The sequence below is a fragment of the Moschus berezovskii genome, chromosome 19 (genome assembly GCF_049115385.1).
Source record: "Moschus berezovskii isolate FMDL1 chromosome 19, NW_MosBer_1.0, whole genome shotgun sequence".
Lineage (NCBI taxonomy): Eukaryota > Metazoa > Chordata > Mammalia > Artiodactyla > Moschidae > Moschus > Moschus berezovskii.
In genome coordinates this window covers 74476681-74500135 of record NC_142478.1, presented here as the reverse complement: position 1 = coordinate 74500135, position 23455 = coordinate 74476681, and the positions used below count along the sequence as shown (strand labels likewise).

The 23455-nt window shown below is 62.0% G+C and overlaps 1 protein-coding gene across 4 annotated transcripts in view; it reads left to right on the top strand.

Moving 5' to 3' along the window:
- Positions 1 to 23455, top strand: part of BCR (BCR activator of RhoGEF and GTPase) — an 89067-nt gene that overhangs the window by 44480 nt on the left and 21132 nt on the right. For all 4 annotated transcript variants that reach the window (XM_088828376.1, XM_055404848.2, XM_088828378.1 and 1 more), the window contains exons 3-9: positions 6431 to 6535; positions 6819 to 7004; positions 11952 to 12059; positions 15160 to 15220; positions 16411 to 16463; positions 18126 to 18266; positions 22684 to 22805. In XM_088828376.1, the coding sequence (XP_088684502.1) occupies positions 6431 to 6535; positions 6819 to 7004; positions 11952 to 12059; positions 15160 to 15220; positions 16411 to 16463; positions 18126 to 18266; positions 22684 to 22805 (776 nt within the window). The remainder of the gene's footprint in view (positions 1 to 6430; positions 6536 to 6818; positions 7005 to 11951; positions 12060 to 15159; positions 15221 to 16410; positions 16464 to 18125; positions 18267 to 22683; positions 22806 to 23455) is intronic.

The window sequence follows — 23455 nt, the reverse complement described above, 5'->3', positions numbered from 1 at the left end:
CAGCCCCCCAGCACACTGGCCTGGGGTTCTACCCCCCGCCGTTTACCCCCAGTTGGGGGGCCCACCGGCTGGGGAACCTGTCCAGACTCAGGAGCCCTCAGACGCGTCTCACTTTACACACCTGGCAAGAAGGCTGCACCTGCTTGTCGGGCCTGGGGGCTCCAGCCCCAAGAGGGCACCTGGCTCAGGGGGCTTTCAGGAGGCACCTGGGGGGACCGGATGAGGCATGCGTGGTTTTGTTCTGGAAGCCCTGTGGTCCAGGGCTCAGGGCCCCGGAGACCAGCAGAGAGCCCCCGCTTTCTGGTGCCCCGTTGGCCACGCAGGGACACTTCCCTCTTTCGTTTCTGATTGTGGGTCTGAGGACGACGCAGCTGGGGCTTCCTGGCGCCCACAGGAAGCGCTGTAGTCTTGCGGTTGCGGCCGCCCGATCCCGCATGCGTCAGGGCTGGGGTGCCTGCCCGTTCCCCTTGGTCCTGCTCCTCCAGGGTGGGGCTTGGCCTCTGCCGCTGAGCCTGGGCCCTTTCGGGAGGGGGCTGGGGGTCAGGAGGACCTTCCTGGGGACCCCGTGGCGATGCAGGGTCTGCTGGCCTCCTGGGGGTGAAGGTCAGCTCCAGGGACACATGCCCGCAGGGCGAATAGGGGGTGTGTGGGGCCAGGCTTCCCGCGTTGCTGCGGTGCTGTGGGGAGGAGGCAGGTGGGCAGTAAGGGTGGGTCCTGCGAACCTAGGAGGCTGTCCCGGCACAGAGCACCAGTGAGAGCCTCCCTCAGGGTCGTCTTCAGAGGGGCCGCTGGGCATGTCTGTGTTTCTCCAGAGCGACGCCTGTACAATCCCGGGCGAGGGCCAGCAGACACACGTCCTCGTCTCTGCGAGGGACAGTGAGGTTGCACATTCGTCAGCCTCTCCGAGACACTGCAGAGAGGAGTGGGCTCCCAGGTGGCCCGGACTGGGGTGCTGGCCAGCACATGTCGGGGGTGGGGATGCACCCCAGCTGCCGTCCTGGGGGAGAGCCTTTGTTCTGCAGCCGCGCTGGCCAGCAGGCTGCGGTCACCCGGGGTGGGGTGGCGGCCCTGCAGCGCTGGGCCTGGCAGCTGGCTGGCGGGCTGCCCCTCTGCCCTCCGCTTCCCCGCTCCGCTCCTGACCTTGTTGTCACACTGGGTTTTTTCTTTTTGCTGTCTTAGCCCAGGGCTTGTGTTGTCTTCCCGTCCCGCTCCTGGGCAGTGGGGGCCTCTTGCCTTTTCCTCCAGCTTCCCCCGCCCTCTGGCGTCCGAGCCGCCTGCACACACCCTTCCCGGAGCCTGTGTGTGTGCAGGGCAGGTGTCCACGCCGGCGGCTCGCCCTGCCCTTTGCCCCCTCCTCCTGTCCCTTCCGCTGTCTCTCCTCAGGGTGGGGTGGCCGGCGTCCAGGCCCCTGTCCGCTGCCCCCAGCCCTTCTGAGGCTCAGGAGAAGGTTCCAGTTAGCCCTGGTTCCCACCCAGACGGTCCTTTACCCAGTCAGGCCCTCGGGAGCGGAGAGCAGGACGTAGCTCGCCCTTTTCCTCCCGGCTCTCCAGGCTGCGGGGCTCAGAAGTAACTCTCTTCCCAGGCACATGAGCCTTCACCCGGGACACCGCTGGGGGTGCGGGCAGGGCCCCCCCACCCTGCATGTCTCTGCTGATGGTGCTGGGGGCCCCGGAGCTGGCTGCCCGGACAGTCCTGGACCCTGACTGCTCATCTCATGGACGAGGGTTCCCTGGAGGGACCCTTGCACCTTCGTGAAGGTGTGGCCACGCCAGGGCCCAGCCAGCGGTTCTGGGTCCTCTCACTGGTCAGTTTATTCCAGGGATCTTGGTGGAGAACCTGGGGTTCTGGGCACCCTGCCCCAGAGGGTCCCGCTGCCCAGTGTGGCCTGGATGGGGCTGTGGTGTGGGACAGGGTGGCGTTTCCCCAGAGTGGCTGAAAGCCAAGAATCCAATGGCTACCCCCGTATGTGCACACAGACACAGGAACACGCATGAGCGCACACACGAGCACACGTGTGCACACTTACGAGCACGCACACGCGTATGCACACACATGCACACACGAGCACACGTGTGCACACTTACGAGCACGCACACGCGTATGCACACACATGCGCACACGAGCACACGTGTGCACACTTACGAGCACGCACACGCGTATGCACACACAGGCACACACGAGCACACGTGTGCACACGTATACGAGCACGCACACGCGTATGCACACACATGCACACACGAGCACACGTGTGTACACGTATACGAGCACGAACACACATGTGCACACATGTACACATATGCACAGTCACACACAGACATGTGCACACACAGACATGTACACACAAGACACACATGTGCACCTGGCTTATGCACACACAGCGATTCCCAGAGCAGAGTGGTGGTCCAGGCAGCCTTTCTGGGTGGTCCCAGCGGGCGGCCAGGATGTGCTGTCAGTCCCAAGGATGCAGAAAGCAGACACGGGGGCAATTGGGAACTGGGCCCCCTTTCTCCAGTTCGCACCTGGGCAGCCAAGGCTCAGGGCAGGAGAGCAGGGTCCCAAGACAGTGGGGCTTGCAGCGGGCGCCTGGCTGATGGCTGCACCCCCACCCCTTGATTCAGCCCTGGGTGCTTCCTGTCAGATCTGCCATTTTTCCACCACGAAGTACTTCCCTCCTGCCAGGCCAGGCAGGTGGGAAGGGCCAGTAGGGTTGGGGGCACAGAGGGGCTACTCTGGGAGGTCCAGTTCCAGATATTATGGAAGCAAACACACAGTGGCGCTCATTTCACATGCTACCAAGATGAAGCTCAAAATCCTTCAGGCTTCAACAGTGGGTGAACCGAGAACTCCCAGATGTACAAGTTGGAGTTAGAAAAGGCAGAGGAACCAGAGATCAAATTGCCAGTATCTGCTGGATCACAGAAAAAGCAAGTGAGTTCCAGAAAAACATCTACTTCATGGACTACACTAAAGCCTTTGACTGTGTGGATCACAACACTGGAAAATTCATAAAGAGATGGGACTAGCAGACCACCTGACCTGCCTCCTCAGAAACCTGTGTGCAGGTCAGGAAGCAACAGTCAGAACCGGACATGGAACAACAGACTGGTTCCAAACTGGGAAGGAGTCCGTCAAGGCTGCATATTGTCACCCTGCTGATGTAACTCATACGCAGAGCACAGCATGAGGAACGCCAGGCTGGAAGAAGCACAAGCTGGAGTCAAGACTATCGGGAGAAATACCAGTAACCTCAGATGTGCAGATGACACCACCCTTACGGCAGAAAGCGAAGAGGAACTCAAACGCTTCTTGATGAAAGTGAAAGAGGAGAGCGAAAAGGTTGGCTTAAAGCTCAACGTTCAGAAAACTAAGATCATGGCATCTGGTCCCATCACTTTATGGCAAATAAATGGGGAAACAGTGGAAACAGTGACAGACTTTACTTTGGGGGGGCCCCAAAATCACTGCAGATGATGATTGCAGCCATGAAATTAAAAGACCCTTGTTCTATGACCAACCTAGACAGCGTATTAAAAAGCAGAGACATTATTTTGCCAACAGAGGTCCATATAGTCCAAGCTATGGTTTTTCCAGTGGTCATGTATGGATGTGACAGTTGGACCCTAAAGACAGCTGAGCACTGAAAAATTGATGTTTTCAAATTGTGGTGCTGGAGAAGACCTTTGAAAGTCCCTTGGACAGCAGGCTTGCCTGGTGCTTCAGTGGTAAAGAATCTGCGTGCAGATGCTGGAGACGCAAGTTCCATCCCTGATCCGGGAAGATCCTTCATGCCTCGAAGCAGCTAAGCCCTTGCACCACAAGTGTTGAGCATGTGCTCTGGAGCCTGGGAGCCAGAACTGCTGAGCTCACGGGCTGTGGCTGCTGAAGCCCGTGCTCAGCAACAAGAGAGGCCGGTGCTGCAGGAAGCCCGAGCACAGCTCAAGAGGAGACCCCACTCACGACAGCTTGAGAAGAGTCTGCGGGGCAGCAAAGACCCGGCACAGCCAGGAGTAAACGAGCAAGTGCGATTATATAGCAACAGCAGAGAAAGGAGGTCCAGCCAGTTCATCCAAAAGGAGATCAGTCCTGAGTGTTCATTGGAAGGCTGACGCTGAAGCGGAAGCTCCGATACTTTGGCCACCGATGCAAAGAACCGACTCATTGGAAAAGACCCTGATGCTGGGAAAGATTGAAGGCAGGAGGAGAAGGGGACGACAGAGGATGAGATGGTTCTATGGCATCCCCGACTCAATGGACATGGGTTTGAGTGAGCTCCAGGAGTTGGTGACGGACAGGGAGCCCTGGCGTGCTGCAGTTCACAGGGTCGCAGAGTCGGACACAGTGGAGAGACTGAACAGCTGACGGGAGTGCCAGGAGGCCTGCGCTGGCGTGGGATGATGGTGATGGCATTCACAGACGTTTGCCCCTGTCGTAACCGGGGGTAGGGGTCTTGCTGCTGATGCAGTGAATGGAGGCCAGAAATGCTGCTCGACACCCCGTGTGGCACGGGGTGCCCCCCCAGCACCCAGCAGAGAATCCTGCAGCCCCAGATGTCAGCGGTGCCAAGGCTGGGACCTCCCCCGTCCATTACGTCCCCCCGAGTGACCGACGGCCAGTGCTCCGGTTCCACACCCAAGGGCAGGGCTGTCTTCGCTCACCTGCAGGCTGGGGAGCCAGTGGCGGAGAGGGCAGGGCTGTGTCCTCTTCTCTGGACACAGGGACCCGGGGCCCCAGCTTCCTGGCACCGCCCTTGGGCCACAGTGGGGCTGGCCAGCACAGGCTGGGTATAGGGAGGAAAACCCCAGCCAGGTGGGGCACAGGCCGTGGGCACAGCCACCCTGACCCCAGACCGCCTCAGGCCGATCAGGGAGCAGGCAGAGTGCCTCAGCCCAGAAGTTGGTGAAAAAGCAGTTTTGTCGCCTTTGGAATCATCCTCTGCGTCAGTTTCCCGAGCGTCTGTAATAAAACACCACAGACTGTGTGGCTTAAACAAGAGAGATTGATTCTGTCAGTTCTGGAGGCGGGATGTCCGAGATGAAGGTGTCAGGAAGGCAGGTTTCTCTGGGGACCTCTCTGCTTGGCTCAGAGATGCCCGTCTTCTCCCCATGTCTTTCTGGCCAGGTACGTCCGTGTCCTGATCTCCTCCTCCTTGTCTTCTCGAGGCGTCGACTTATAACTCGGTGTTTATTGCAGGCACACAAGACAGTTGGTTGGAGATATGTGTACATTGTAAAACGATTGCTAGCTGTAACTCAGCATCCATCACCACGCCTGGTTATACATTGTTTGTGTGCTAAGAACTCTTAAGATCTATTCTTTCAGCAGCTTTGACGTATACAGTATGGTACTGACTGTGGCAACCCACTCCAGAGGGGGACGTCCATGGACAGAGGAGCCTGGTGGGCTACAGTCCCTGGGGTTGCAGAGAGTCAGCCACATCTGAGCGGCTAACACGCAGTCGCCGTGATGTCCCGTGCGTCCCCAGGACTCGCTTGTCTTGCTCCTGGAAGTTTGTGCCTTTTGATCCCCTGATCTCCTCTTAGAAGGGTGTGCCAGCTGTGTTGGACTAGGACCCCGTCCACTGACCTCGTGTTAACTTGATTACGTCTCTAAAGACCCTTATCTCCGAGGACAGTTGCGTCCTGGGGCGCCGGGGACACACCCCCGCTGTGACGCCGTCACACCCAGCGCCGCAGTGCGGTCTTGCGGCCTCCAGGACCCTACCCGCCCTGCCTCGTCTGCATCCAGGGGCCTGTCAGCTCTGTGTTCAAGCAAAGACCGCAGAGTGGGGAGGAGGGGGCGTCCTTGCTGTAGCCCACAGATGTGTGGGCCCCAGTGTCTAGAAAGCAGGCTCAGAAGAGCAGGTTTAAGGGACAAAGGCCCTCGACCCAGGAGATGGGGCTTCCCTTGGGCAGGTGGCGTCAGCCCCAGCCTCGCCCTGTGACTGGGGAGGAGGCAGGGCCGCCCAGCCCTGGCCGGTCCAAAGGTCTGGTGGCAGCGGTGCTGAGGCTGGCCGGGCAGGTGCCAGGCGAGGGGGGGCAGTGGTGGAGAAGCCGCGGTGGCCGTGCACTGGGCCCGACGCCCCCCTGCCCACCCCGGACTCAACTCCTCCAGGACGGCCGCTCCTCGGTCTCAGGCTCAAGGTGCGAAGAAGGGCTTTGCCTGCCGCCCCGCCCAGCTCCCCACTGCCCGTTGCCCGTTGTCAAGGCCAAGGGTGGCCCCCAGCTTTGCTGAATGACCAGCCAGACTCTGCAGGGCCCAGAAGCTGGGGGCTGACCTGCCGGGGGACCCCCAGGCCTCCCAAGTTTCATCCCACCTGGAACCTTCCTGGGAAGCTGGTCATCAGGTTCACGAGCCGGCTTCCTCCACCTCGGTGACTCCCCTGCAACCCCCACCCACCCCCGAGCCTGACATTTGTCCTTTTGTCCTGCAGAGCGAGCTGGACGTGGAAAAGGGCTCAGAGATGAGAAAATGGGTCCTGTCTGGCATCCTGGCTAGCGAGGAGACTTACCTGAGCCACCTGGAGGCGCTACTGCTGGTGAGGGTTGGGGGGTGCTGGATGGGTGGGGCGGGCCTGGGCAGCGCTGCCAACACCCGCAGGAGGGCGGGATGTGGCCCGGTCCGGAGGTCGGCCCTCCCCGGGGGTGGTGGATGCGCTCCTGAGACGCGGTGCCGAGCTGAGCTGGCTTCACGTTTTTGTGGCTACTGAAATTTAAAAACAGAATCGCGTGTGCGTTCACGTGACTGCTGCACACCTGGCACGTGGCGAGCCCCGTCCCCTGCTACCCCCACCACCACCCACCACATGTGCCCTCTTCCAGCCCATGAAGCCTTTGAAGGCGGCCGCCACCACCTCTCAGCCAGTGCTGACGAGCCAGCAGATCGAGACCATCTTCTTCAAAGTGCCTGAGCTCTACGAGATCCACAAGGACTTCTACGACCGGCTCCTGCCCCGCGTGCAGCAGTGGAGCCACCAGCAGCGCGTGGGCGACCTCTTCCAGAAGCTGGTGAGGGACCCGGGGGCCTCGCGGGGGTGACGGGGTGGGGAGGGAGGGTCCAGGTGCATCTCACCGCCCCAGACGGCCAGGGTGGGCCGCGGGGAGTGGGTGCTATGAAGCACCCCTGCTGGACCCCCACGCAAGGACGTCAAGCCAGGCTTTCTCCCCGCGGCCCACCCTGCGTACATCGCTGGTCCTTTCTGGCTCCACCCAAGTTCTACTCAGAGGGGCTCTCTTTGGACCACAAAGAAGCTACTGACCGGGCAGCAGGACTGAGGTTCCAGGCACGGGGACCGGGGTAGGGGAGCTGGGAGCCGCCCAAGCAGGTGGGAACAGAGGGGCTTGTACTTTGCTGCGTGTTTGCAGTTCTCTCGAGTTAAAGGATTTGTCAAGGATTTTTTAAAGAGCGAGAGAAATGTCGTTTGGGGAGGGCAGGTTGGTCACGGGAAAGCCCTTGGGTCTCCAGGGGGGTCCCTGACCAAGGACGTGGTGAGGACAGACCTCCTGTGTGGCCCCAGCTCCTGTGGCAGCCGTTTTAGGACCTGGAGCTGAAATTATCGCTAGCGACGGTGATCATGTCGTCCTGGAGACGCAGCACATCCCGTGGACAGGGGTGCAGGAGGCAGCAGGTCTGGTTTGTGTGTGGCCAGCCCAGCAGAGAGGCGGCCTCCCAGCGCTGAGAGTCCTTGCCCCAGGACTTCTCGAAGGCAGATGCCGGGCTGGCCCATGTGACTGGGGTTCCCCGTCCAGGGACCTGAAATCCCAGCTCCCAGGTTGTCCAGGCCCCCTGTGTGCGTGCTCTTTCCCTGAGAGGGAACCTGGCCTTCTGGACCGGGGTGGCCGAGCTTGCCGGGTCCCCTTCTAAGTGCCCGAAGTGCTTGGAGTCTGAGCGCCAGCCCCCAGCCCTCCTGGGCCGCCCGGACGCCCAGCTGGCCGGCCTCGGCTCATGCTGGACCCTGGCGTTCCGCTCGGGAGGAACGCCTCTTTGGTTCAGATTCCCCCGCCTGGGGCCCCTTTCGCAGGGCCAGAGAGCCAGGAGACTGGCACTTCCCATCCTCAAAGCCCCCATCTCTGAAGACCCGCATTGTGGGTGGAAACCGCTCTTCCCCAAGTAATACTCAAGTCACCCAGAAACTTAAAAAAATTTAATAGTCTGACAAACACCGTAATTTGCAGCATTTGCTCTGGTCTCCCTGGTGTCCTGGAGCTACCTCCGTGTATGAGATGCTGCAACAGGCAGACGGGGGAGGCGCGGCCCCACGGAAGAGGAGCCACCATGGGAGGTGGTTGCTGGGGAGCTCCGTGCCGTGTGTTCACCTGTGTGACCCGGGGCCGGGCACTGGGCATCCCCACGGACAGGTGGACGGGTCCCCGTCCCCACCGCTTTCAGATTAGCACAGTGGGGTCGGGCTCCCCAGCTGGGAGAGTCTCGGGACCCCCCAGGAGCCCACAATGCCCCAGCCCTGGTACCAGCGTTTCCCAGGAACTCACGAGCCACACCTCGTCACTGGGAAGCCCCTTCCTGCCGCTGCCTTGACTCCCTTCCTGTGGGTTAATCACTACCCAGTCGGGGCTTTTTTCTGGCTGAATGCTTATTAGCTCAGTTTTTTGGGTTACTAATCATTTCAAACTTGCCGAATTGTTGCAAGAACCTCACGAAGAAGTCGGTGTGCCGGCTGCACCGCTTGGAACCTTTTGCTTTGCCTTTCTCTTTTTCTCTGCCCTTTGCACACACACACACACACAGTGAGCAGTCTGAGGGCAGAGGGCCTCTCCTCTCTGAGTGCGCCAGCGTGCACTTGCTGAGGACACGCTCCTCCACAGCGCGCAGGGCAGTGCTTCACCGGAGGCGGCTCGTGTGGATGCGGCCCTGCCAGCTCGCACGCGCTCCTTTTGCGGGCCTCTGCCGGGCTAGGCATCCTGTTCCTTACCGCGCTTTTCCTTCCGAGTCAGGGTGTGGTCCGGGTTACGAGATGTGCGTGGGCCTCAGGTCTCCTTAGCTTCTTGGCCTGTGTTGGTCTTCCGCAGCCTTGACGTTTATCCTAAGGGCTCAGGCCGGTTCGGGTCGGATGTTTCTTTCAGGAAGAGATTCAGGTTCTGCGTTTAAGCGCTGCACAGACGCTGTGTCCTGTCGCCGCCTCGCACGGTGCGGGGCGGGCACCTGGTCTCCGTCTGGCCAACCCGTGCAGCTCGGGTTCTGACTGGTGCACGTGTTCTCTGTCATCCGTGCAGCTCGGGTTCTGATTGGTGCACGTGTTCTCCATCATCCGTGCAGCTCGGGTTCTGATTGGTGCACGTGTTCTCCATCATCCGTGCAGCTCGGGTTCTGATTGGTGCACGTGTTCTCCATCATCCGTGCAGCTCGGGTTCTGATTGGTGCACGTGTTCTCCATCATCCGTGCAGCTCGGGTTCTGGTTGGTGCACCTGGTCTCCATCTGTCCCGCTACCCGTGCAGCTCAGATGCTGATTGGTTGCTGAAACCAATCAGAATTGCTGAAACCTCTCCAAAGACAGGAGGGAGATGTGAGCTCCTGGAAGAGCGGGCAGGAGAAGTAACGAACGGGGGTTCTGTGTTGGTGTATTTAGGATGCTGCTGCCCAGGCGGCTCAAACAGCAGAGGTCTATCTCCTCCCACTTCTGGAGGCTAGAAGTCTGAGATCCAGACACTGGCAGGGCTGGTTTCTTGCAAGGCCTCTCCGCGATGTGTCGATGGCTGTCATTTCCCGGTGTCCTCACGTGGTTGTCCCGCTATTTCTGTGTGCTAATCTTTTCTTCGCCTAAAGACCCTTGTCAGATTGGGTCAGGCCCATTCGAACAGCCTCATTTTTTTAAAACATTCTTTTTGATGTGGATCGTTCTTACATTCTCTATTGAATTTGTTACACTATTCCTTCTGTTTTATGTTTTGGTGTCTTTGGCCTCGAGGCACTTAGGATCTTGGCTCCCTGACCAGAGGTTGAACCAGCTGCACTGGAAGGTGAAGTTTTAACCAGGACCACCCAGGAAGCCCCGTAACGGCGTCATCTTCTCCCCATCACCTCTTTAGGCCCATCTCCAGCTACAGTCACATTCTCGGTGCTCGAGGTCAGGGCTTCGACTCAGGGATTCGAAGGGGCCACACTTCAGTAGTAACATCCCCTCGGGACTAGGCTGAGCCATTGCCTCTTCAGAAGGTCGCCCCAGCCACAGTATCTACGGTAGCCCCGCTGTTCTCCCCTGCTCTGCCTTCAGCCACCTGCCACGTTGTGCATTTCTTCGCTTGTTTATCGTGTGCTCCTGCTCGCTGGCCACACGCACTGTGTCCGCATGGTTGGTGGTGGCAGTGCCTCAAGCAGGGCCTTTATTTGGGTGGGAGACCCTCAGTGAGTGGGGATGAGGGGGGGAGAAAGGCCTCTGGGTCCCACTGTGTGACAGGGGACCTGGGGTCTTGGACGCAGCGACTTGTCCAGGTTAACCCTGTGGCCGGGGCTGGGTGGGGCCTCCTCCAGCTGCTGTTTTTTCTCCTGTGCCCCCAGGCCCTCAGTGCAACCCCCACAGGGAGCAGGACCAGAAGACCAGACAGTGCTGAGGGCATCTGGGCTTGCCATCTGAAGAAACGTAAAATTCAATACAAATGCAAATGCATGTAGAAATAAAATTTAGGTTCGTCGCAGAACAATCACCAGGATCAGCAGAAATCTTGGGCCTCCGGCTCCTGGCGGGCTGCAGTGGAGACCCAGCCAGCCAGTCATGGGGTCTGCCCTCACCTGCCTGGGCTGGGGTTTCCCTGCTGCCTCTGGAGGTGACCCAGGCCCTGGTGATGGTGGTGGCCACAGACAAACCTGCCCCCGACCTTGGAAGTCTTGACTCAGCTGAGTGTTGGGGCAGGAGACCTTCTGTTAACGCCTTTGGCTGAGAAAGGACAAACGCCCCTCGCTTTGCAGCTGGCAGAGGCGGTCTCCCGCCTGCCAGCTGTGCATACCTGCCAGGTGTGCCGAGTGACACCTGAGCCCCGCCGCGGGTCTGGATGGGGCTCATATCTGGGCAATGGGAGCCCGTCTTCTCCGTGGGCAGCTAAATGGTGAATTTCTCATGTGTCTGAAGAGGTCGTAGAGGAGCAGAGCTGTGTAGCCCCTCCCTGCTGGTTGGATCTCCTTGCAGTCCAAGGGACTCTCAAGAGTCTTCTCCAGCATCACAGTTCAAAAGCATCAATCCTATGGTGCTCAGCCTTCTTTATGGTCCAAGGAGATCAAACCAGTCAATCCTAAAGGAAATTAACCCTGAATATTCATTGGAAGGACTGATGCTGAAGCTGAAGTTCGAATACTCTAGCCACCTAATGATAAAAACCGACTCATTGAAAAAGACCCTGATGCTGGGAAAGATTGAAGGCAGGAGGAGAAGGGGACGACATAGGATGAAATGGTTGAATGGCATCACTGACTCAACGGACATGAGTTTGAGTGAACTCCAGGAGTTGGTGATGGACAGAAAGCCTGGAGTGCTGCAGTCCATGGGGTCACAAAGAGTCGGACAGGACTAAGCAACTGAACAGCAGGAACAACAGTGCAGCCCCTCGGGCAAGGGATGTCTGCAGCTAGGATGAGAAGGGGCCGCCCTCTCCCACCTGCTGGAGATGCTCATCTATATTCACTGACATCCTGGAGCTTAAGCTGTTTGCTGGTGGCCCGGTTTAAACGAGCAGGGTGGGAGGATGAGGTTGCTGGGAAGAGAGCCCCTACCTGCCTGGGTCTGTGAGTCACCTCTCCACATGTCGCGTTGGAAGCAGAAGCGCACTCAGCGTGTGGGCAGGGGAAGCAGGTGGGCAGCGGTGAGCGCGCGGGGAGCTGAGGTTTCTGCAGCCCCACACCGGCTGCTGCACCTGGGCTTAGGGGAGCCCAATGCTGAGGGTCAGAGACCACCTGCCCCGCTCCTGCCCGGCGCATGTCCCACTCTCTCTGCCTTCCTCCCCGCAGGCCAGCCAGCTGGGTGTGTACCGGGCCTTTGTGGACAACTATGAAGTTGCCATGGAAACAGCCGAGAAGTGCTGTCAGGCCAACGCTCAGTTTGCAGAGATCTCCGAGGTACGCGTGACGCTGTTCGGAGAGGTGTGCCCCTCCACCTCCCTGGGTGGGGCCGGGGTGGGGGGGCGCCGTGGGCGATCGTGGGCACGCCATGACCCCAGAGAACACGTGCTGCACACCAAGGTCTGGTCGTGAACCTGTGTTTCTGGATGCCTGCGGGTGGGCTCCGTCAGCCCCAGGCGGGGGGTCGCTGTCCTGACCAGCCTCGGGAGCTCCCTGCCCTCCCAGCTGCGAGGGCCCAGTTTGGGGGTCCGTCTGGGCACCCCAGATGGACACTGTCTTGTGCTTGTCTGTGATGTCCCCAGGAACAGAGGGGTCTCAACACCTGAGCCTGAGGCCAACGTTGCACCTTGTGGGCGGAGAGCAGGTGGGGGGCCTCGTGCTCTGCTCCTCTGGGGCTTACAGCCGGCGCGGGGTGGGCTGCCCACCCACGACGGGGAGAGCTGCAGACTGCCAACCACACCAGCCCAGCAGCTCTGACCCCTTAAGCCCTGGAGTCTCAGTACAAGGTGGGGCCTTGGAAGAGCCCCCGGAGGCAGGAGACGGGCCACCGGGGGGGTGCCGGTGGCTGGGCTGCCTTGCCCATCCTGCTGTTCCCTGCAGTGGGGGTGGTGGGGGGGACACCTTCCTCTTCCCAGGGCCCATTGTCCTCAGAACCCTGACCTGCCTGCCCCGCCAAGCAAGGATTCTGCCTGGGAAGACCTCTGAGTGAGAACTCAGCTGCTTTTTAAAAAATTTCTTACCTTTTGTGTGCTTGTGGGATCTTAGTTCCCTGACCAGGGATCAAATCCATGTCCCCTGCATTGGAAGCACAGAGTCTTAACCGGCGGACCCCAAGGAAGCCCCGAGAACTCAACTCTAGGAAGAGAAACGGAAGCTGGAGACAGGGAGGGCGGCTCTCTTGCTGGGAGACTGATCGTATATGCCGACAGCCACATCTGGGCTTTGCTGCGGCGCATTCGTGGTGTTTCATAGCCTATGGGGAGGTGGGCCCTGTGGGTCCTGGCACTGACATCCCCCCAGGGTGCTAACACGTGCCACCCCGTCCCGCAGAGCCCGTGGTGCCCTCCCCCAGCCTGGTGCTGCTGGTCACGGGCGGCACACACTCAGGGCTGCGGCTGGCTGCACGCTGCCCTGCACAGCCGCCCCGGTTGGCCTGGGGTGTTGGGTCCGCTCCTCTCACTCGCCCGTGGAACTAGCAGCCCTCACGCCCGGCAGCTGGGCTGTGGGCGCCGCATCCCCAGTTGACCTTGACAAAGTAGTAAGAGTTGTAACCTCTTAAATGGGGCCACGTTCACACCCACCCAGACAGGTTTCTACAGAATTGGGATGAAGTGGTGGTGGGACGCCACCCAGGGCTCATGGGTCCCACTGACCACGTGCAGGCGGGGCTCTGAGCCGAGACCCGGGCACAGGAAACGACCGCGCTCGGGGGCAGCCGGCGGCCAGGCTGCCACGAACGTTCATACCGTCAGGCGGTGTCCACTCGGGTTCTCCGTTCCTGTTTCAAAAAAGACCCGGAGAGGGACTTCCCTGGTGGTCCCGTGGCTAAGACTCTGCTCCCAGTGCAGGGTTCGATCCCCGGCCAGGGAGCTAGATCCCACTTGTGGCAGCGAAGACCCTCTGTGCTGTGACTGAGCCAAGTAACTGACAACCAAAAACTAGGCCCAGAGACGGTAGAGCCACACGGAGCGCGCAGTGAGCCACAGGGACACGGAGGGAGCAGGCCACAGCCGTAGGGGCTGCATTCAGGGATGGGGCTCAGAGCGCGGCTGTGCGGCGGGAGCTCCGCCTCCAAGGACACGGAGCTGTGGTCCTTCATCTCTCCCTGACCAGCCTGAGAAATCCATGCTCAGCATCGTCCGGTCAGACCGGAGTTGCCCCCGCTGCGTCCCCTGAGCCCGAGCTCCCCGGATGATAAACAGGTGACAAGGGGAAAAAAAAGTGAAAATGTTAGTCACTCAGTCCTGTCTGACTCTTTGTGACCCCGTGGGTTGATTGTAGTCCGCCAGGCTCCTCTGTCCATGAAATTCCCCAGGCGAGTAGCCATTCCCTTCTCTAGGGGGATCTTCCCGACCCAGGGATGAAACCCAGGTCTCCTGCATTGCAGGCAGATGTTTTACCATCTGAGCCACCAGGGAAGCCCCTGATAAACAGGTAACGGGAGTCAAGTGAAAAGGGCTTCTGGAGTCTGGAGTCGGTTTGGGAGCTGCGGGGTTAAACCAAACTTGTACCCACCCCCGAGTCCCAGACGATGAAGGGGCCCACGTGCATCGTGCCTCCAGGGCCGCCAAGCGTGGGCTGCCGCCCCGGCTCACCAGAGCAGCACCTGAGTTTTGCAGATTTGAGCTCTCATGCCCGCTCCCCACTCCACCTCCCCTGCCCTCTGGGATCTGCTGAGGCAGATGATGGAGGAGTCCCTGGGGAGAGCTAAATGCCCAGGGGCACCTGGGCATGTCGGGTGCCTGGCCCCGGAGGTTAGGAGCGCAGTCTCCAGCTGGTCCTCGTGCTGGGATTAACCACAGCGTCTTTCCAGGGACGATTTCAGGCACATAGGGCCCTTTCATTCCATTTCTCTTGGTACCTTGGACCGAATTGGCAGCTCCTGTGATGCCGTTAAGTGGAAAAATGACCCGCCCACTAAAAAAGCTCTGCTTGCTTCCCGGGCAAGGACTTTTTCAAAGTCTGGAGAGGGTTCCTGCAGGGGGGCCGCCCCGAGGCGGGATGCTCTGACCCCAGTGCCCTCGGCCCCTGTGTCCAAGCATGCTGTTTAACTGAGACAAGGAAGCCGGTCCACGCTCCTAGGAGGGGTCTGGGTTTGCAAGATCCTCTGCGTCAGAGTTCTCGGCCAGGGCCGATCATGTCCCCTGGGGACGTCGCGGCAGGAGGAGGGGCTGTTCAGCCTCCAGGGCGTCTCACAACAGAGACTTTACGATGCTGATGTGGCCCCGCCCCTCACGCTGTGACCCAGACACACCCCTGAGGTTTGCGGCGTGAGAGGAGGGTGAGGTTTCTGCCCGAGGTTCCTGGGGGTGAGCTCGCTGCAGCTATCAAGGCCGCTCCGTTCGCCCCGTGTGGAAACGTGCTTTTCTCTCTGCAGAACCTGCGAGCCCGGAGCAACAAGGAGGCCAAGGAGCAGACGGCCAAGAGCTCTCTGGAGAGTGAGTTCTCGGCGCTGAGGCCCCGCGTGTCCCTGGGGCAGCTGTGGGGGGGTGGCCGCTGCGGGGGCAGGGCTCCCAGCTGGGCCCCCCTCTGCTGCTGCAGACCTCCAGTCGCGAGGAGGGGGAGCAGGGTGTGGGCAGGGCCTGTGGCCGCCACCAGGGATCGCGCGGGACGCCCTCCAGGCCTCTCCAGCACCACGGTGTTGTCCAGCGACCTTGGAAGGGGATCGGATCATCCCTTCTTCCAGATGATGGGACGGGTTTAGGATGGAAGGGACCGTGTAGAAGGCAGGTCCCGAGTGGCCGGGCAGGGGTCAGAGGCGAGTGGTGAGGCCCCCAGGCCTGTGTTTGCCCTCTTCCCTCTGGGCAGAGTGGGCTCAGGAACGAGAAGGCCCTCCTTGCTTCTGGCTGTTAGGGTCTTGGAAGGATGTTCACTCACAGAGCACAGCACGCGTGATAGGAGCCGGGGCCAGAGCTTTACCCTGCTCTGAGGTCTCCTCATGTCTGTGAAATGGGGGGGCTATACACTTTGCACTGCTCAGGGGGGGTCATGGCAGAGACGCCCCTGACACAGGAGAGCACATTACGTTCTGTGCCCGCCATGGGCCGTGCCGGCCACGGAGAAGACGGGACAGCCCCGGCCACTGGGGCTCCAGGCCGTGCGTCCAGGGGTCCAAAAACATCCGTAAGGCTGCTGAAGATACTGCTCGCCGCAAAAAAGATCAGAAATCGTGCCTCAGCCAAGACCCAGCACAGCCTGCATACATGAATACTAAAAAGCAAACAGGCTGACCCACTGGTTCAACCGGGAGCCGTTTCTCAGTGCCAGGCCTGGATCCGTGTGGAGACCGGCGGGCTGCTCTGCCCTCAGGGACCCTCGCTGGCCCAACCTCCCGGGGACCCCCAGTGGCCCATCCTCCCAGGGAACCGGCCGGCTCCCTGACCCCAGCCTTTGAGTGCTTGCTGCCAGGGCAGCCTCGCAGGCTTGGGTCCTGGATCAGCCCTGGACCCAGCGCTGATGTCATGGACTGAAAGCTCACAGCCATGTCCCCAGCCTTCCATGGCGCCGGGCTCCCCCCGGCCCCCGAGCAGAGGGGAGATGGGGTGGGGCTGCCCCCCCCAGCCCTTGCAGCGAGGGCGGGAGGCCGCCTCCGCGTGCAGCCTCTCAGCCCCTGCCTGTCTCCCCTCAGCCCTGCTGTACAAGCCCGTGGACCGGGTGACCCGGAGCACGCTGGTCCTGCACGTAAGTCCCTGGGGCCCGGGGCCTCTGCGCCCTGCAGCTCTTGGCTTCCGCTGTCCTGGGCTGACGCCACTGTCTGCCAGCCCTGCTCACCTGCCCTCTTTCCTGCCCTGCGCCTGTACTGGGCGTGCAGAAGTGAGGCGCCGCTCATTCCCCGGCTCCGGGAGTGGGGGGTGGTCTGGGGCTGCTGGTGCCTCATCAGAGTGGGCACAGGTGGGGAGGGGCTTGAGGACGGAGACGCTCTCCTGGGGGAGGGGACAGGGCATGGACGCCAGGTGCACGCCTGGGCCGCGGTCGGACCACACCCTGCACCAGATGGACGGTGCGCGGGGGCGCCCGCCCGGCAGGGCTGCTCCTGAGGACAGCGGGGAGTCACTCACACGTTATTAAGTGGCTGTCGTTCAGTGTGTGTGTGTGCATGTGTGTGCTCAGTCATGTCCATCTCTTTGCGACCCTCTGGACGGTAGCCGCCAGACGCCTCTGTCCGTGGGTTTCCCCGGGCATGGATACTGGAGTGGGCTGCCCTGCCCTCGTCCAGGGGAGCTTCCCGGCCCGGGGAGCAAACTCAACGTCTCTTAGGTCTCCCGTGTTGGCAGGCGGGCTCTTTACCACTCGCGCCGCCTGGGCAGCCTGGTCATCTTAATGCCGAGAAACGAAAGCAGAGGGAAAAAGACCCCCAGCCCACTGCCCGGTGACCCTATCCAAAAAATGCGCGACTAGCTCGCAGAAGCGTGTAAGGTGTGCGTTTCCTGTCCTGCTCCCTCCACACAATGAACCCACCACCAGGAGGCTCTTTACTCACAGAGACGTGCTGGGCCTGCTCCTGGTGGCCTTTGGCCCCTCTGTGCTGAGTCAAGGCGGTTTGTGCCCCAGACGTACCTGCCTCACTGTCCTCTGAGCTGCGTGGTTTCCCGCGCAGTGCACGTTTCGTAACGTCTTCAGTCACAGAGACTTCGTGGATGGAGGGAGATGAGCTGAGATTTGCGGTTTGCACACGTTTGCCAGGCTCTGGCGCTGGAGCTCTGGACGCCTTTCATTTGACCGCCTGGCAGCAATGAGGTCACGCCTGGCGCGGGGGCTGGCCTGGGACCCCCCACACCAGAGTCTCCCCTGACTTGTCTCGTTTCCCCAGGCTCTTGTTGCTGTAGGATTTGGGAGCCAAGCGGGTTCTGTGTCTCTGGACCATTGGCTTTGCGCTCACATTACGGGCGTCCCCCGTGGAGAGGAATTCCCAGGCTCTGGTCTAAGAGGGCAGGAGTCGGGAAGGTTGGGGGCTTTCTCCTGGTCTCGCGCAGACCAGCGCGCCGGGGTGGTCTGGGTGGGCACGAAACGCGTCCAGAGGCGGTTTCGCTTGACGCCACCACACATGAGGGGCCCCACTGGCATTGAGCAGGCAGAGGCCAGGGATGGCGCCAGCCTCCTGCAGGGCACAGGGCCGCCCCCACCCAGAGGTGCCCAGCCCTGGCTGGAGAAACCTGCCCCAGAGCTGCAGCGTGCCAACAGCATCAGCTTGTGGGCTTCGCTCGGGACCTCCCCTAGGCACGGTGCTCCGCCCTGCAGCCCCGGCTGTCAGAGGGGCGGCCGGTTCCCCACCACCGCCAGCGCGTCTGCGGCTCCCGCAGCCACCGGGGCCAGCGGCTCTGACTCGACCCTTCCCCGATGCAGGACTTGCTGAAACACACGCCTCCCAGCCACCCTGACCACCCGCTGCTGCAGGACGCGCTCCGTATCTCGCAGAACTTCCTGTCCAGCATCAATGAGGAGATCACGCCCCGCCGGCAGTCCATGACCGTGAAGAAGGGAGAGGTGAGTGCAGAGGCCACTGCCCCTGCGGGGGACGCCAGGCCCCGCCGTGTTCCTGCAGCTCAGCCCGGCACAGCAACGCCTGGCCCTGGGGGCCCTTGACCCTGGCAGGGTGGACCCTGGCCGGTGGGCGGGGCTTCCGGGTGGCGTTGCAGGGATGTGGTGGCCTCATTGCAGGGGTTGTATCCTGAGCACCCCCCGCTTTTGCCAGATTGGGGTCCCAGAGATGGGCTAGAAGGCAGACGGTATTGGTCTGCCTGGAGACCGCTTTGTACCCCCCTGATTGTTGTTTCACGATAAGACAGTTGACAGTGGGTTTAAGGACTTCCCAGGGAAGAAAAGGAGCGGGGAGTGGTGTGTCTGTAGCTCAGAACGGGGTTGACGTCGTCGGGGGGTTCCCCTCCACCCCCCGCACTGAGAGCCCCTCCCGCCCTCCATCGCCCCTGGAGGAGAGGGTGTGGCACAGAGGGGCCAGGTGCCGCCCCGGCTGCCTCTGCCCTTCCCATGCCAGGCACCTTGCAGTGAGATGACAGAGGTGTGCCAGTCAGGGGGCTGGCATCCAGCATGAGTACCCTTTACTGGACGCGCTCTGGGGCAGGTGCAGGCAGGGCCAGGCCATGTGGGCCAGGCGGTGAACCTGACCATTGCTGCCGCCGAGAGCTGCTTCCTCCCCTTCCTGCTCCTTTGAGTCCCCGGGGCTCGGTAGTGCCCAAACTGACCCGCTGGGCACTCGGGGCGGCCAGCAAGCGGCTCTCGGCCCAAAGCTCCTAACCTCTGGGGAAGTCGTGCCTGAGTGCCCAGCCTCCTTGGTCCCCAGTTCATGCGACCGCAGCAGATATGGGAGTTTCTTCCGCCAAGACAGCCTTCCTGTGGCTCCGTCTCCTCTCCCAGGAAGCGGCTTCAGGGTGCCTTGAGTCTGTGCCATGCCTCCCACTACAGCGGGCATCCCCAAGGAGACGAGCCTTCCTGCTCCTCCGATCGCTGGAAGCAGCTGCCTTTGGTCAGGTGTCGCCTGCAGTTGGCAGCCAGGCCCTCATTCCTGCATCTCTCGTCACAGGCCTCCTTCCCCTGGGACCACGGCTGGGGTCCCGGGGCGCCTGAGCAGGACAGAGTGTGGAGGGGCTGGGGCTCCTTGGGGGCCAGGCTTCCGCCTGTCTCCCGACCTCACCCCCACCTGCGTCTGGCCCTGGTGGCCCATGGTGTCTGCTCTTCGAGGGGAGTCATGTGGGTGCCTCGGCCGCAGAAAGCGGGGAGGAGGGCCAGTGACCCTGAAAGGTCGTGATCTGCCTCGCCATGGCGCTCCGCTCAGGGCTATCTGCTGGGAGCACAGTGAGGGACGTAGGTGGCGGCTGGACCAGGACGCAGGCTTCCCTGGTGGCAAAGAAATCTCCCTGCCGAGTCAGGAGAAACGGGGTCCATCCCTGGTTGGGAAGATCCCCTGGAGAAGGAAATGGCCACCCACTCCAGTATCCTTGTCTGGGCAATCCCACGGACAGAGGAGCCTGGGGGGGCTATAGTCCACAGGGTCACAAAGAGTCGGACACGGCTGAGCGACTAAACCATCAGCACCAGACCAGGATGAAGGCAGGCGCACACCTGTGCCCTCGCCACCTGGCCGGTCCAGGGCAGACAGGACTGACGGATCAGTGACTGATGGATCAGGGAGCCCCCTCCCGGGCTGCCCCAGCCCTTGCTGTCTTAAGGACGCCTGTCCTGGGTTTCCCTTTGCCGAGTGCAGTGACTCAGCGGAGCCCTCTCCTGGGCCCACCCCGGTCCTGGCCTCCAGCACCTCCTCCTGTCCTCTCTGTGGCCACTGTCTGTCCTCCCAGCGGCTCCCTTGGGTGCGTGTCCTTGTCAGCTGGGGCTGGGGGCAGGCAGTAACGAAACACCGTCGCCTCAAGGGGCTTCCGCCCCAGATGGTTCCTCACTGCTCCGGAGGCTGGAAGCGGAGCTCAGGTGCGGCACGCTGGGGGGCCGGTGGGGGCTGCCTCCTGCTCTCACACGGCCTACGAGGGGCCGTGCTGTCCCGGAGGTGGCTGGCTGGCCTGGGCGAGAGAGGCGCTGCTCTGAGACACACGACGTAACCCCTTTGTCTGTGGAAATGGGGATGATGGTGTCTCCCCTGCAGAGGTGGTGTGAGGCTCAGGGGGACCTAGGGATGGGGAGACTGTGGACCAGGGCCCCAGCCCCCAGAGGACTCTGCACAGCGGGGCCGGTGGCCCACCGGGGAGGTCTTTTCGTCCCCGACTCGAAGGACACTGAGGCTTGGGGAAACCAGGCCACCGAGCCAGCAACCCCACTGCAGAGAGAGGAGAGAAGGGCGGTGCGGACTCAGGACCGGCCCGGCGGACGCGGTCACCTGAGGATGAGGCCATGTGTCTTGCAGGAGGCGCCAGTCCACAGCCTTGGCACCTTCCCTGCACCCCCCCCTCCACCGCGTGCACCGGGCCGTGGGCACGTGGGGACTCACGCAGACGGGGACCACCCGCACACCAGGGGGACACACACACACACAGTGGCACGGCCCTGCTCAGGGACACACACAGACACACAGGCCGTCGCGGCCCCCAGGGTGAATGGGGAGGGGCCTGGCTGCTAAGTCTGGCCCTCAGAGCCCCCCCACCGCCCCCAGAGCCGGCATCCACTGACACGGAGGGGCGGGTGCCGGGACTGATGCTGGTGGCCCTGGAGGATGCAGGTGGAGCCTGGGGCGGGGAGAGGGGCTGTTCACAGGGGTTCTGTCGGGGCCGGGACCCCGGATGACCCCTGCCTTCAGGCCCTGCGGCCCTGGGGACAATCCGCCTCTGAGCTGGAGGTCGGGCGCCCTCTGCTGGCAATGGCCAGAAGCTCAGCCCCTTCGGTTCCCCCTCCAACTCACAGAAAGTCCCCGGGTCCTGCCTCCTGGGCTGGAGAACCTTCTGCCAAGTCCCTGTCGAGGGAACATTGCCCCGTTTGTTCCTTGAGGACTGCAGTGTCCCGGGACCTGCCCCCCGCCCCGGCACACACCCCACTGTCAGGTGCCCACGCCCCCACACTCCCCGGGGGCGCGGGCAGGCGGAGGGCGGTGACCCCGTGTCGTGGCCTTGTCACGCGGGCAGACTTCGCACATACGTTGCAGTTGGCGTGGGCAGCACCCGTGTGAACCATCCGCGCTCCGTGCCAGAGCCTGGCGGGCTGCCGTGAGCCCAGCCTTACTTGACGGTGATGTGGGCCTGGTGGGCCGCCCGGCCCAGGCTGCACTTGCTTCTGGGGGGGCTCTGGCCTAGCGCTGGCAGGGGGTTCAGGGAGGCACAGCCTCCCCAAGAAGAATCTAGGATGCAGGTGGCGCTGGAGCCGGGTGCCCGGAGCTGCCGGGGGCAGCCGTGGTGAGGCGGCTCTGCGGTTCTGTGTGATGAGTGGCCCTGACACTCTGCACCGTCCCACAACCCCCGCAGCCATCGCAGGCTGGAGGGGCATCGTGCTTTCTGAGGGGCCTTCCCTGAGGCTGAGTGGGCAGGGCCCCTCTCCTCCTGGGCACGGACCCCTGATTCCCTGCTTGCTTTCTGCACTGTCGGGGGTGGGTGGTGGAGCTCCCTGTCTGTAAAATGGGCACAAGGCCCCCCCCCCGGGGTGTGGTGGGGTCCGCCTCCAGTGACCAGTGACCTGGGGCGTGCGAGGGACAGCATGTCCTCAGCACGGGACAGCCTTGGTCCAGGTGACGAGATGGTGGCTACTGGTTGTCAGCGGGTGACCGACCTGCCGCCACATGCCCTGGACCTGTGTGAGTTGGGGAGACCCACCCTTGTGTTTCAGTGAAGCCCCAAGGGCAGAGGCACAGGGCTTGCCAGGGGACTGGTGCCTCAAGTCCCTCTGCTGTTCAAGGCCTCCTCAGGGCTCGGGGCCGGCATCAGAGACGTGACCCCTGTGTGGGCTTCTGTCCGTCAGCGGGCTGTGACCTGAGAAGGACTGGAATGTGGGATCCCCTGCCCAGCCTTCTGATGCCCGCAGATCTGGGCCTGGCCCTGAGCGTGACCACCCCCCTCTCAGAGTCCTCCCAGCCCGGCCCCTCTCCGCTCACTAGGCAGCTGTCCACGCTGAGCACGGGGCCCTTCCCACCGGCATGGTGGCAGTCCCCACACGAGATCGTCCCCTCTTCGGGCCGGCCTCCCTCCCATGTCTCCAGGGCTGTCCTGGGGAGGGAGGCACAGGCGGGCCCTTGCTCAGATGGACTCTCCATCCCCCGGGTTGCACCATGCCCTCCAGCCTCCACGCCAGCGGCCGGGACCCTGTCCACGCACCCTCCCCCACAGGCCATGTGCCCCGGGCGCCTGGGGACTTTAATGGACAGAGGGCGAGGGTGTGAGGCATTTGCAGGCTGAGGGGGCGCTGGGACGGAGGCCCCGACCCCTGCCCTGACCTCCCCCTCTCGCCCTGCCTGCAGCACCGGCAGCTACTCAAGGACAGCTTCGTGGTGGAGCTGGTGGAGGGGGCCCGCAAGCTGCGGCACGTCTTCCTCTTCACCGACCTGCTGCTCTGCGCCAAGCTCAAGAAGCAGAGTGGGGGGTGAGTGACTGCGTGGCCCCCCGGCCCAGTGGAGGGTCCGGGGCGCCCTTGGCGGTCTCTACAGAAAGAGACCGTGTGTTCTTGCCAGTCAGCTTGCAGAGGTCATCCCTCTGTGGGCTAGGCCACCCTTGTTAAGCTAGTCTGTTTCCAACTGGTGCCAGGTTCACGGTCAGAGGTCATCACTAGTAGATGTCCTGGGTCAGCGTGAGTGACTGGGCTGTTGACTCTTAACAGGAACAGGGGAGCCTGACTGTGACTTCGGGGGGGCTGTCAGGTCATGCCCCAGAGAGGTCCAGGGGTGCAGGGTCTGCTGCAGGTGGGGCATGCACGGTGCCTGCCTCTCCCTGGCCCTTGGCCGACATCAACAGCTGATGGCCAAGAACATGGTGGCTTCTAAGTGGCTTCTCAACCCTGGCCTACAGACCCCACCCAGCCCCTCAGGGATCAGACCGCCAAGGGTGCAGGGGCAACAGTGAAAGAAAAGACAAGTCACTGAACTGGGCTCTTCAGCCCCTCTGACGTCGCCACGCTGAGTGCATTTAATCGGAAGAAAGCTTCAGTTTCCAAGTCTGTCAAGGAAAGGGGGATACAGTGGGTGGATTTGCATCCCTGGGGGCGTCTGCAGTCCTGTCCTGACTGTCACTGGTGGC